The 13052-nt window shown below is 40.2% G+C and overlaps 1 protein-coding gene across 3 annotated transcripts in view; it reads right to left on the reverse strand.

Annotated features, from left to right (window-relative positions):
• The window catches only part of syt6a (synaptotagmin VIa), a 59527-nt gene that overhangs the window by 8788 nt on the left and 37687 nt on the right, over nucleotides 1-13052 (reverse strand). For 2 of the 3 annotated variants that reach the window (XM_044211682.1, XM_044211680.1), the window contains exons 2-3: nucleotides 6235-6625; nucleotides 4477-5038 (exon numbers count right to left, since the gene is read on the reverse strand). In XM_044211682.1, the coding sequence (XP_044067617.1) occupies nucleotides 4477-5038; nucleotides 6235-6625 (953 nt within the window). Of the gene's footprint in view, nucleotides 1-4476; nucleotides 5039-6234; nucleotides 6626-7472; nucleotides 7607-13052 lie in introns of those variants that run through there. The other variant, XM_044211681.1, reaches the window with a different exon arrangement.

Genomic DNA, 13052 nt, shown 5'->3' on the forward strand with positions numbered 1-13052 from the left:
TGTCCTTGTAGAAACACAGGCTGTTTTGGTGCCAGTCAGTATCATGTGTAGGCTACTGCATTAATCATTTTTTAGCCACACTAGCGGCAAGGCTCACGGGACGGCAATGTCAGTCTGTTGATTGGTCATTAGGTCAGTCCACCACTTTGGTCCAGACTGAAATATCTAATACAACGACTATTTGATGGATTGCCGTGAAATGTTGTACAGACATTGATGGTCCCCAGAGGATGAAGCATATTGACTTTGGCAACTTTGGCACGTATCCAGTGAAATATCTTACTATCTACAAGATGGATTGGCACAAATGTTTGTACAGACATTCATGGTTCCAAGAAGAGTGCATCCTAATGATTTTGGTGATCCCCTGACTTTTTCTCTAGCTCCACCATGAGGTTGACATTTTTGGCTTTTAGTGAAATAGCTCAACAACTTGCCATGAAATTTGGTACGTGGATGATCATGTTTCCCTCAGGATGAATTGTAATAAACCTGGTGAGCCCTTAACTCTTCATCTAGCGCAATCATCGGGTCAAAATATATATTTGTCCAGTACTTTTGTTTATGACTTGACTGCTTGCAAAATGACATTCCCATCAGCCTCAGCTGTACTTTGTGTTTAGTGCTGATTAGCCAATATTAGCATGCTAACACGCTAAACCAAGACAGCGACCATTTGTGGTTTTGAGTGAAATGTCACGAGAACTATTGGATGAACTGCCAAGAAATTTTGCTATAGCACCACTGTGAAAGTCACAGAGCTGCTAGCATGGCTGTAGACTCTTACTCTGCTTTAAAAATCCACTGTCAAGTCAATTACTTATTAGTCATGTACCACATGATAAATAATTTCTTCCATTCATGCCACTGATTAGCATGTAAAAACCTTCCAAAAATAGTTTATTCAGATTGAACACACATGAGGAATAGTCTAAGTCAATAAGTATCTCCTCCAGACTCTTCTATCTTAGTTATGTTGATATTATTGATGAATACCTCTCCTTGATCTATGAACTGAGGAAAGCTGCTGGCTCTTCTCTTCCACCCTTCCTCCCTCTGCTCAGTACTGGCATCTCTTCCACTCATTAAGCTGCACAGTGTATTTATCTTACCCAAGACTTGCATTACACACCACTTCATGTTTGCTTTTTGTTTCCACTGAACCCTCCCATCTGTGCATTCTTTATGTTGCCAATCTTGGATTTAATGTGAGCAAGGGTTTTGTCATAAAATCATTTGGTTGTTCAATAAAGTTTGTGTGCCAAGGAGAGGGCCGCCTGCTTTTCTGCCTTCTAAGCAATAACGTTGAGATTATTGAACAAAACCTTGAAGAAGCTCAAGTTCAACAACTAGAGAGGGGAAACTGTCAGATATAAGGGCTTTGTGAAGGTGATAAAGTGACAAGGGCTCTAAGGTGCCTCACATGGTGCCAGAGACAAGGAACACTTAATTCCTGAAAATGGCCTCTGGACATCATCAACAAGTAACAAAGCCAACAGAAAAATAATTGCATGACTAGGCAGTGAGTCAGAAATATCCTTTAATGTTTGTGATGTTAACACCTTGTGACTACAACAAGTCCATTTATGTAGTTTCATGAGTGACTATTTTGTTTTTGTAGAATCTACAAAAACAAAATAGTCACTGAACTATGTATCTGATTCTTAATAATGCATTTGCTGTTATTTCTAGTCAATTCATTCACATTACAGGAGTATAGCCAGAATTTTAATTCCCTCAATGCAACTCTTACCCTATTTTAATAGCACAAGCGCAAAGTGGTAGGTCTTGGGCGCACAGACTGTGTGGGCATCTCCAAGCGCACCTGCTCATGTATGTGCAGTGGCACAAAGTGCAAAAGGTCTAGTTGAGGTTGAATATAGATCGGAGGGTGTGGCGATTCATAAATACACTCTCAGCCGGGCACATCACTGGTCTCATCGCTCGGAAACAGCTGGGCAAATCACAGTGAAGCTTGACAACAACCGCTTAACAAATGAGATTTTGTTCTTTTGACTAGCTGGTAGTGGGTGGGGCTTATCAATTAAGACCCAGGTCTATTCAGTGCACTTGCGTAGCAGCATTGGAGTGTTGACTTTGTTGAGCTACTGTTGGTCTGAGAAAGAGCCTGCACCTGTTTGCCTACTTGTTTTTTGACCACCATCTAAATGAATGAAGATGGCGAATGCTAAACACATGAAACTGTTTTATGTTTCAAGAACTACTTTGTTTTCACACTAAAGTGTTGGTTAATGTCTGTACTATCACTTTAAGAGATCGCATATTTTTGGATTATTATCAATTGGATTATTATTGTCAACGAACGGGTTGAGGAGTAGTTGGGGGAAGTTGGGATGCGCGCACCATGCATAACTTGGGTTGAGGAGGAGGATTGTCCTGCAACGGCAGCCGGAGTTGGCAGTGTTCCGACTCAAAGACCTTACAAGAAATTAACTTTGGCTTTACTGAAATGTAGCCAAGCCTGTGACCACTTTGCACATTCAGCCATCCTAGCAAGCAACCAATTGACCAAATGAGAAATGAAGTGAATGAGTGAGGCAATTCAATTCTTCTTTGTTCAGTTTAACGGCAGTTGGCAGGCAATTCAATTCAATTCAAAAACTTTATTATACTTTATTATACTCTCTCTCAACCTCTCTCTCTCTCTCTCTCTCTCTCAAAACCTAACACGGCAGCGGCGGATGGCCGCCCACCATTGAGTCTGGTTCTGCCCAAGGTTTCTGCCTCTTAAAGGAAGTTTTTTCTTGCCACTGTCGCCAAATGCTTGCTCATGGTGGGATTCGCTGGGTCTCTGTAAATAATATTATAAAGAGTATGGTCTAGACCTGCTCAATAGGAAAAGTGCAATGTGATAACTTCTGTTATGAATTGGTGCTATATAAATAAAATTTTATTGAATTGAATCGATGTACGTTTGTGCACCAGTGATTTGACATGACTGGTCTCACGAGACATAACGTTACGTTATAGGACCCACATATAGTAATATCGATAAGCTCGGACCTTATTGATTTCAGGTTTTGAGAAATTTTGAACCGGGTCCTTGTAGAACCGGGTCTCGATCCCCATCCCTAACCACAAACAATAAAACTAGAACAAGAAGTCTTGATAAACACTGCTTGGGATGGCTACTGCGGGCCTGGGCCTGTGCTTGTGCTAGCTGCTGATCTTGAGGTAAGCCCCAAACAGCCAGCCAGCCTTTCAATACACTTGATGTTAGAAAGTGACCGTAGCCTACACACTAATAAAGAGCCAATTGCCAGTCATTCTGGTAACGCAACGGAGTGACTTTGCCGCAGAAACAGACCTGGTGTCTTTGATGTCTATTCTCAGCACAATGTCTTAGACCAAATTTCCACTAAAATATCAAAAACTTGCTTTGCACTGGTATATTTGAATGAACTTCCCCCCTGTACGCCCACGCACTGAGCTCCAAAATACAACATGAAAGCGAATTTCAAAGTCAGAAAAATACCAAACTGTCAAGAGTGCTACTTGCAGTGGTCATTGCACTGCCACAAATATTTAACCCATTAAGTCTAAAAGTGCTGGAATCAGCCTATAATATACCATAAGTTTTAATTGTATAATGTAAGCAGGTTGCTAAAGCTGTGCAGACACTGCGTTTTTATTCATTTTGTACATTGTGTTAACTCACACTACACGTTTTAATAGGCCTTTCTGCAACTTCTATGCTCACACTGTATGGATCAACTGACCGGCCACAACGTGGAGCTCACACTGAACGCAACCACGGAACTTCAGATCGGTTTTGTCCAGTGACATCGGCAATAAAGCTTTTTCGAACAAGACGGCCCCGTCCTCAACAACTAAAGAGAGAGAAAGGCAACATTACTTTGTGCAATTCTACTTTGAACGGAAAGTAAGAAGAAAAAAAGAAAAGTTCAGTTTTCTATCTCAGTCAAGACTGCAGTTTCCACCACAACATGTAAAATACTACTCTTTTAATATTAAAATAAGCTCACTGCAGTTTAAAATGGATATTTTCACAGCAGTCATGTGGAAAATCGAACCGTGGAACTGCTCAAACTGCAAGACAGCCGACCAAAGCTTCTGACATGCCAGAAATCCATCCAATCTTCCGACAGGCAGAACGTTGATTGAAGGCAATTAATCAGTCGACATGATCAACTACACATCAAACAACAACCAATTCTAAAATTAGTCGGGGGTGGCCAATTTTGGGCTAAAATTGGGCCTAATGTGTCTGCCCGGCTTAACCCTCCCCCCAAATTTCCAGAAAATGTCCAGAGGACGTGACCTCTGTGTGCTCATTAGCTATGAACCTGGTTGAAAATGTTACTCATATGTATAGATTGTAATGTGTACTTGAGCTTACAGTCTATGTCAGACATAGGTCATAGAATATAAGCATCTCTATCAGTCATTTGATACTGACTCTAGAAGAAACAGAAAAAGCCAATAGATTCTTACACTAGTGGCATATTGGATGTCCCTCCATATGTTCGTCTCCCTGGAGAGGTCTGATGTCTCAAACAAGTTTTCCAGCACCACCTCCCCGATCATATCATGGCGTGAAAACCGGTCAAAGTCAAAGACGCTCATATGGAGCTTCCTGACCGCCAGCTCATCGTAAGGCACAGGGAACTGGAAGGTCTCGCTGAATGTGGGGTTGAGCGTCTTCCGGTGGACGCGAGTCTGGAACTTCTTGCGGTCGGGCAGCAGGTAGACCTTCACATAAGGGTCAGATGTGCCGCATAAGTCCTTGGCAGGTAGGTCTACTGCCTTGAGGATGTTGACTAGGAGGGCCTCATTTTCGTAGTCGTACTTGAGAGAGAAGTTAATTGAGCCACAGTTTTTGCTGCTGCTGTTCTTGGATGAATCCTCTGATTCCAGGGTCTTCTGTTGGTAGAGCTCTGGCTGGATGCGCCCAATGCTGGTGGGCTTTTCGTCTTTGTCCACCATATAGTCATTTCCCAGGTCAAGACTGCCTACCTGCATCTGCCTGGGCAGGTGTCTTTTGAATGAATTGTGCCTGCAGGGACAGGAAACACAGGAAGAAAGAAAGAAAGAAAGAAAGAAGGAGTGACAGGGAATGAATGGCTTGTGGTTTGTGTTAAAGAGCTGTAGTGAAGACGAGCAGGGAAACTCTGGGAGGTTTTGGATTCAAAAGCCCAGACACACCGAGCTGACCTCCAAAACTAGCGCTGACAAAGAGTGACTGATTGTGGCACCTCACATCTGTTAAAGTTGCAATTGATCAAAGACTACGCGTAGCTGAGTTCTTTCCTGTGTGAGAGGAAATAACTAGTGGCCTGTATTTATATTGTTTTTAAAAATGCATGAAAACAACCCTAGAAAGCAGCCCTTATATTTGTATGCCACTGTCACTCTTGTAACATGCTTGGAGTATCGATTAGGAATATGCCCTAATCAGTTTGCATCTGAGACTGTTTTGCTTTTCTTTGCACTGGGATTGTCTGGTCTCTTATGTGAGGAATTGGAAAATACAATAAAAGGTGAAATACAAGGATAAAAGTCAAGTCAAGAAATAAAAACAACAACAACAAAAAAGCACAGTGACATGCCAGTGAGGGCCAAATGAGGACCCAGGGGTGAACGATGGTTTGCTGTGTCAGGACCCTAAATGGAAATTTTTGCTACCTTAGTACAAGGACAAGTAGATGTTCTTTTAAAGGATAGCTGCATAATAAGCAGAATGGACTACTGATGTTCACTTATTAGCATGGTGAAAACGTGTAGTTCTGCTAGTATTGCTACAGCAAATGTTTTTTTCTCCCCTGTATTCCATTAATTCTCATGAAGAAGCCATCACATATAATTAGCCTTACTATAATGACCTGCAAAGAAGTGCCTCTGAGGCAGAGAGCAACACAATCTTCAGTATTTTTTTTACAATTAACTTTGTAGATACTAAATTGCTTAGATAGTAAATTTCTAGCTTCATTAGCGATATATTAAGGGTATTTGGTGCCTACTCTCTGAAAAATCCACGTGTAAGAGTGAGGCTTTTTCCTATTTACGCTTTTTTCTTTACTTCATGTTGGATTAATGGACCTTCTATACCACATGATATTGTGTTCTAAACTCTGCCTGTCTGCATGAATGCATGCTTGTATTTACCCCTAAGCATATTTACACATGAATAACCACATCACACACATCTTGTGTGTTATCAGTTTTACATACACATGCATGTATATGACTAACCGAGTGGAGGAAGCCGGCTCCGTGGTTTGCCTCTGCATGCGTTGCGTGCGGCGCAGAAAGTGCTCCCTCATGGAGAGCTGCACATCGGTGGGGATGTCGGGAGATGTACGGCTTATCTTCACTGCTGCCTCCAGGAAACCCATTGAGCCCATGGGGTCCTTCACCTTCTCTGTCGCCATGGTGACTGGTGACTGCTGGGAACTGGGCAGCAGGAGAGGCGGCTGGAGCGGGCGGTGCTCTGGGCCACAAGACGGAGTTAGGGGTGGACTGGGGAAATGGGCCTTAGTTCGCCGAGGCACACAGCACAGCTTCCAGGAGATGAATGTAAGAAGGCCCAGCAGAGCCAGGCCACAGACCACAAACACACCAAGCAGGAGGCCAAAAGAAGCGTCTGGTGGTGAGCCATGGGGACCAGAAACAGAGGATCACACAATATGGACAAACAGATGGTGATTACAAGGGTGAGAGGAGAAAGAGAGAAACAGTCTATTAGGACATGTTTTTTCAAACGGTCTGGTGCTATATCAGTAGTTTTTATATAAGACTAAGGACAGCGAGCCAAGTATACTGGGAGATGTGCCTCATAAATATTAAAGTAACCTCCATTAGTCTTAAGTTCAGCCAAGGGATATGGAAAGCATATTAATGTAAACAGAATTCAAATATGAGTATGGTATGCACTCATGCACATATATATATACACACATAATTTTCTATGAAATTAGACTCATAATTGGTAAAAGTAATTTTAGTCTGACAAATCATAAAAAAAGCAAACAATTTAATCAATTTGAATTTGGGAAAAATTACACATAGGAATAGAACCGATGTGTCAGAAGCATTCCTCTTGGATTTTTACCATGAAACAGATAAAAGGAGCTGGGCACAGTCAAACTAATTTATTTTCCGGTATTTTGAATGTGCTTCCTGGGGAACAAGCAGCATACAAAGACCTGGAGATGTACCAAGAATGCTGAAGAGCACTGTGCAAGGATTCATAGGGACCGAAGGGAAAAAGAACAAACACAGAAAACATACAGTATTGTATCTCTGGCTTTTGCCTTTGGGACACTTGCCAGTGTCACTCCGTTCTTGATGTAAAGTAATTATATTTCACCACCTGACACTTGGAATGTTTTCCACACTTTTTAGCCGTAATTGAATTCAATTCTCTAAATTTTGCTGGAGTGCTCTTTTCCGCACGCCCTGATTACTTGGATTTATCTACAATAACTCACACCGAGGAGTGTCTCTGTGGTCTCTCAGAGGATCCCTGAACTCCTGTCTCCATATAACACTCCAGAGATAGCAGGAAGATGCTTCAAGACACATTCGATCAGCAAAATATGAGCATCAACCAGCGCTGAAACCTGCAGGTGAGGTTGTTTATTGTTAGGTTTTTAGAGAATACATTTATTATTTATATGGAAATATCAAATAACTTGTGGTCTTTGAGAGTGGTAGAAAAAGTTTTCAGATTCTTTACTTAACTAAAAGTAGCAATACCACAGTGTAATTATACTCCATTCAAAAGCGTATTAAAATAAAGGTAGAAGAATATCAGCAATATGTACTTAAAGTATTAACAGAAGTGGATTGTATCAAATTACATTTACTCAAGTACTGTACAACAAAGTACAGTTTTGAGGTACTATATTTCAGTATATCCATTTTACATGTTACTCTATACTACACTACATTTCTGAGGAAAATAGTACTTTTTACTGGCTACCACTAGTTACTTTGCAGATAAGATATATAACAAACATAATTTTAAATAATAAAATTAAATAAAGACATATGATAAGCTTATACATTGCTAAACATTAAACCAGTAGTTTGTAACATTTTTGGTTTGTGACCCCTTACAAAAAAGTAGTGTCTAGTTGGGGCTCCTTGTTATGTTTCAGATGTCTGAGTTGTTAGTAGTTCCACCAAAGAGACATTTCTCCTCTAAACTTATCAAATGGTTTCATTTAAATTACTGTTTAATGCCCCAAAGAGGTGAAATTATCCAATATTTTATAAAAAAAGGAAAAATTAGAGAATATCCCAAAAAATACCCTTTGGGGGAAGCTGACCCCTAGGATGGGAACCACTGGACTAAACTAACTGTATAGTTAGTACATACACGAGTACATAAACGAGCTCCACCTCAACCAACTACAACAATAAAATGTTGCTTACACATTGATGCATCAGTATTAACAGTCTAATAATGTCAAATATAATATGTCAGTCAGAGAGGCCATTTTTCTGCAGAACAAGTACTTTTACTTTTGATACTTTAAGTACAGTTTGCTAATAGTACTTCTGTACTTTTATTTAAGTAGGATTTTAAAGGAGGATCTGAGTACTTCTTCCCCCACTTAATAAAAGTACTCATTATGCAGCAGAATGGCTCCTGCCAGTGTAATATTACGACTCTTTATTATTATATTATTATACATTATCTGTAGCAATGCATTTTAAAAAGCCAACACGTTTTGTGTGTAAAATCGTAATCTGCAAAGTAACAATAGCTATCTGATAAATATAATGGAGTAAAAGGTACAAGATTTCCCTCTGAAATGTAGTGGAGTAGAAGTATAAAATAGTTTAAAATGGACATACTCAGTAAATTCCACCACTGGTCTTTGATGTCAAATGGTATTACATTTCAAAATAACTCATTTACATGAATATGACAAACTACATCTTTTATGTCTAGTTGACGAAAAGGCCATAAAAAGATAAAAAGATAACATTTTCCACTTTTTTGCACAAATTAAGAGCTTTCATGTTCAAAATACAAACTAAATGGAGTGTCCACTAAGATGAATTTATAGCTTAGCCAAGCGGTGGACAGCATTTCAAGGCTGGAGGATTTATGCCTGAGGAGGATTTCTCAGCTGTCCACAGCCCTGGCCTCTCCATGTCATCTGAAATTTCACACAGCTCTCCACAAAGCTTCGTCTTGACTGGACTGTCGCTCGCAGAGTCTTCATCCGCCGTCACAGCAAATTGAAGCAGACCCTGCGCTGTGCACCGAAATACGAACACCCTGCGGTGACAATCTTTTGCTACAAAATGCGTTGACAGTTCAGGAATGTGTATTTGAGTATGTAACTTTGGCTTGTTTACTTTTTCCACTTCAACAGCACCCTCCAAAGTATCCACTAAAGCAGGGGTTTTCAAAGTCTGACACTGTGGGGCCACCCCAGACAAGACAACCCCCAACCCCCCATGTCGGTGGGGCATTCTGAGCCTCACTAATGTCAAAACAAATATTGATAATGCAACATCAAAAAAGTTTATATTAATGGATTTTGTCAATCCTATTATTATTCTTTGTACTTCGATTTGGTAGATACTCATGCTGTAACTTTTGGAACCAAAGTTCCCTTAATGCTTTGGGGGCTATAAGCAGGAAGTATAATGTTGCTATGGATTCAGTGAGTTATGCTGTGGGCTAAAACTTGAGCCCCATTTTTTTTGTGTATATTTGTTTACATTTTGGCAAATTGGCACCATTAAAAGTATGCCGAATTAGTTAATAGCAGTTCCTGTTTGCAATGTATCCATGAATGTACAGACAACTATCACTGGATTACTTTATTATTGAAGGGGGAAAAAAGCAAATATATGGATGTTGGTTTGCGATGGATATCGAGGATAATGATATCCTCGAAAAGTGTAAGTTACATTGACATGTGTATCATGTCTGTGTTCAGATTTGACTGAGTTATAACTCAGAGAAGGAGTGTGAATTTTGACGCAAATTGCAGCAATCGGGCGCTAAAGGTTTTAAAGTACCTTAACAGCCTCCATGAGTTGTATGTCACAGCCTCTGCTGCAGCTCCAAGTGCTGGCTGTGTTGCTAAGTGGGCCAAATCAGCCAAACTACAATAACCAACTTCCCATTGTTTTGTGAACATTGGCATGCACCTGTCTCTATCACCTCAATTAGGTTAATTATTCTTTTTAAACTTATGATGTTTTCTATGATACTCACAGCAGCTGGATCTGAATCATGCACCTGTCACCAGTCTAGTTTCGTGTGATAAGGTTAATGAGAGAACTCCAGCACTGCAATACAGTACAGTAAGTCCTTTCGACCATAATGACTGCAAAAGTAGAAGTGTTGACGCTGAAATGCTGCTAATTTCTCAGTCTTACCTTCTAGTCTAGTCTAGACATAACTGTATGCAGAGAGCTAATGATGCAGTGACAGTGAGACAGATAGAGAGAGAGAGAGAGAGAGAGAGAGAGAGAGAGAGAGAGAGAGCCGTGCATGAATGTTAGAGAAATGTTAGAGAGTGATGGAACAGCCATTGTTCTTCCTCTCCAGACAGATGGGTAATGGAGCAGAGCTGTGTGAACATATTACTCCCTCTGGACACAACCTCCACTGACAGCGTGAGACTAGACTGACCTCAGGGTTTAGCACACTATTAATGATCACACCCACGCCAAGGAGGAGTGGACTATCACTATCCTACAGTCAATCAAAGGGGTCTTTTCGGATCCTTTCAGGCTGAAAACACCTTTCGCAATCAATACTTCAGAGGCTGTATCAATCTCACTGCAAAGCTCCTTCAGGTGGGTTTTAGGGCAGGTGCAAAGGGCAAGCAAAAGAGGCACCGCTGTGTGAAAGACGGATATTTAATAAAAAAAAAGAAACTTTCAGGTATTGACCTCTGATCTGGGTTACTTGCGTGAATGCAGTGACAGCTCCAGTGCTGTAAAAACGTTGTGGCATGCTTACCCTTTTCCCACAAGCTGAACCACATCGAGCTCTGCAGCAAGCAACCGGTGGCTGCTCTCCCCGCTGCCACTTTGTATGTTTCAGTAAGATCTTTGGTTAATTCACGGTTGGACTTCATGACTTAGTTTCTTATTCATACTTCCACCAAAACAGGACTTGACTAGATATTATCAGGTGTTTCTGAGGATGCACAAATTTAATCAAGGTTTGTTTTGAAGTGGAGTCAGAGAGCAAAGTGAAGCCTGAGGGCTTTTCTTTCTTCTTGCTTTCAAATCTAACCTGGTTTCCATAGTAACCCAGTCATTAGAGAGAATATGCACTCTCTGTTTGCTGTTATGAACTGACTCATCTTCAGCAGGAAAGGTCCACTCCACTGAAGATAATAAACACAGGTCATAGAGACGTCAAAACGCTGTTTGCAGTGATTAAGTTATTTCATACAAGTTGCAGTCTGCAGTGTGGCGGGGTCACTTTGATACACCAAGGTAATGGCAGTGATTTTATTGTCAGATAAGGGACTGTATGAAAGTTATTAGGGGAGAGGGTTAGGTAATTTTACTTTTTGCTGTAGTCTGAATTTTGGGGGGTGAGCAGGGGAGGGCTTTTTCTTTTGTTTTCTCACCCCAGATTTTATTTCAGTCTTCCCTTTCAAAAAGAAAATGGATCCAATAGCCAATATGTCAGTTTTGAGAAAAACAAAATACATTGGATCTTTACAGGTATAAGTGATTACTCATTATACCTACCAACAGTTGTTCCCACCTTCACAGTGAGGGGGGAAAATGTTAAATGTATCGTATAAAGTTAAACCGTAATATAATTCAAGTTCAGCCAGACATGTTGGGCCCAGTTCACTCATTCAGTGGCAGCAATAATGTTTTTTTTTTTTAGCAGCTCTTAAATAAAAAAAGAGACGAGAATATTCACCATTTTGTTATGTTTCTTGACAATTGCAAATTAAATGTTTATGTACAATTGACCTTTTGCTAACTAAACCCTGACCCTGGAGCAGTGATTTTTTAAATCACCTTTCCGAAACCAAAAACACAAGAGCAAAAGTGTAAGAAATGGATTAAACTGTATGTCCACCTGCTCTAACGTAAGCTGCAAACATTAGCATGCCCGGCTAACTAGCTTATTACCTACAGTCATAACCTAACAGTATTTCCAAATACAAGGGGCACATCATTAGCTAACTACATAATTTTGAGGGGGTTAAAGGTTATGTTACGAAAAAAATCCTATTCAGGACTGGAGCATCCATTACATTAGCATTTTCCAAAGTCATCATTTATTCCTCATTCTCAAATCCTAAAGCACACTGTAAAGCATACTGACAATACGAACATTGAAGTATAAATCTAACCACTGTGTTCTTTGTCCAAGTATGTTTTTCTATAGTATGTATTCAAACCATCAAAGGGTTATGTTAGAACGAATAACATTTTAATTACATTTTTTACTTATAATAATGTGCTGTAATACTTTGGTCAGCTAGCTCTACCCATGCTGCTCCTTTGTTTCCTTGTCTTCTACATGGATCATCAACTGGTGAGGATGCTGACTTTTTGCCTGGGACATGTAGCTTTAGCCTCAGTCTTTTAGCGCAATATCATTTATGTAGCCATGATGTGCATATTTAAGACCCTTATACAACAAATTAGCTTGTGTTAGTTCAGCTTTCGCTAGTTTGCTACAGCTGATAAAATCAGCTGCTAACAGTTGTCTTTTCAGCTGACAATATCCGTTGTCATCGGCTAGAAATGAGAAGCCTGCTTTTATTTACAAAAATTACAGTGAATTTCAAAGGGCAATAAAATGACTGCTGTGTTGTGTACTGTTCGCCTCATTTACCTAAAGGCCAATGTCTTAGGATGGTGCTGAGCGCTGGTGCTGTCTGTGCCCTGTAGCCCACAATTACTCATGCTCTCTGCCTGTCACACATGACATCTGATATTTGAGCAACAATTTATGACAAGAAAAAAAGTTAAAAGTTAACTTTCTGTCTCTTGAGATTTCATTTTTATTCCTTTTGACAGATTTTTTGACAAATGAATATCCTTCCTCCCAA

The sequence above is a fragment of the Siniperca chuatsi genome, linkage group LG10, assembly GCF_020085105.1.
Source record: "Siniperca chuatsi isolate FFG_IHB_CAS linkage group LG10, ASM2008510v1, whole genome shotgun sequence".
Taxonomy (NCBI): Eukaryota; Metazoa; Chordata; class Actinopteri; order Centrarchiformes; family Sinipercidae; genus Siniperca; species Siniperca chuatsi.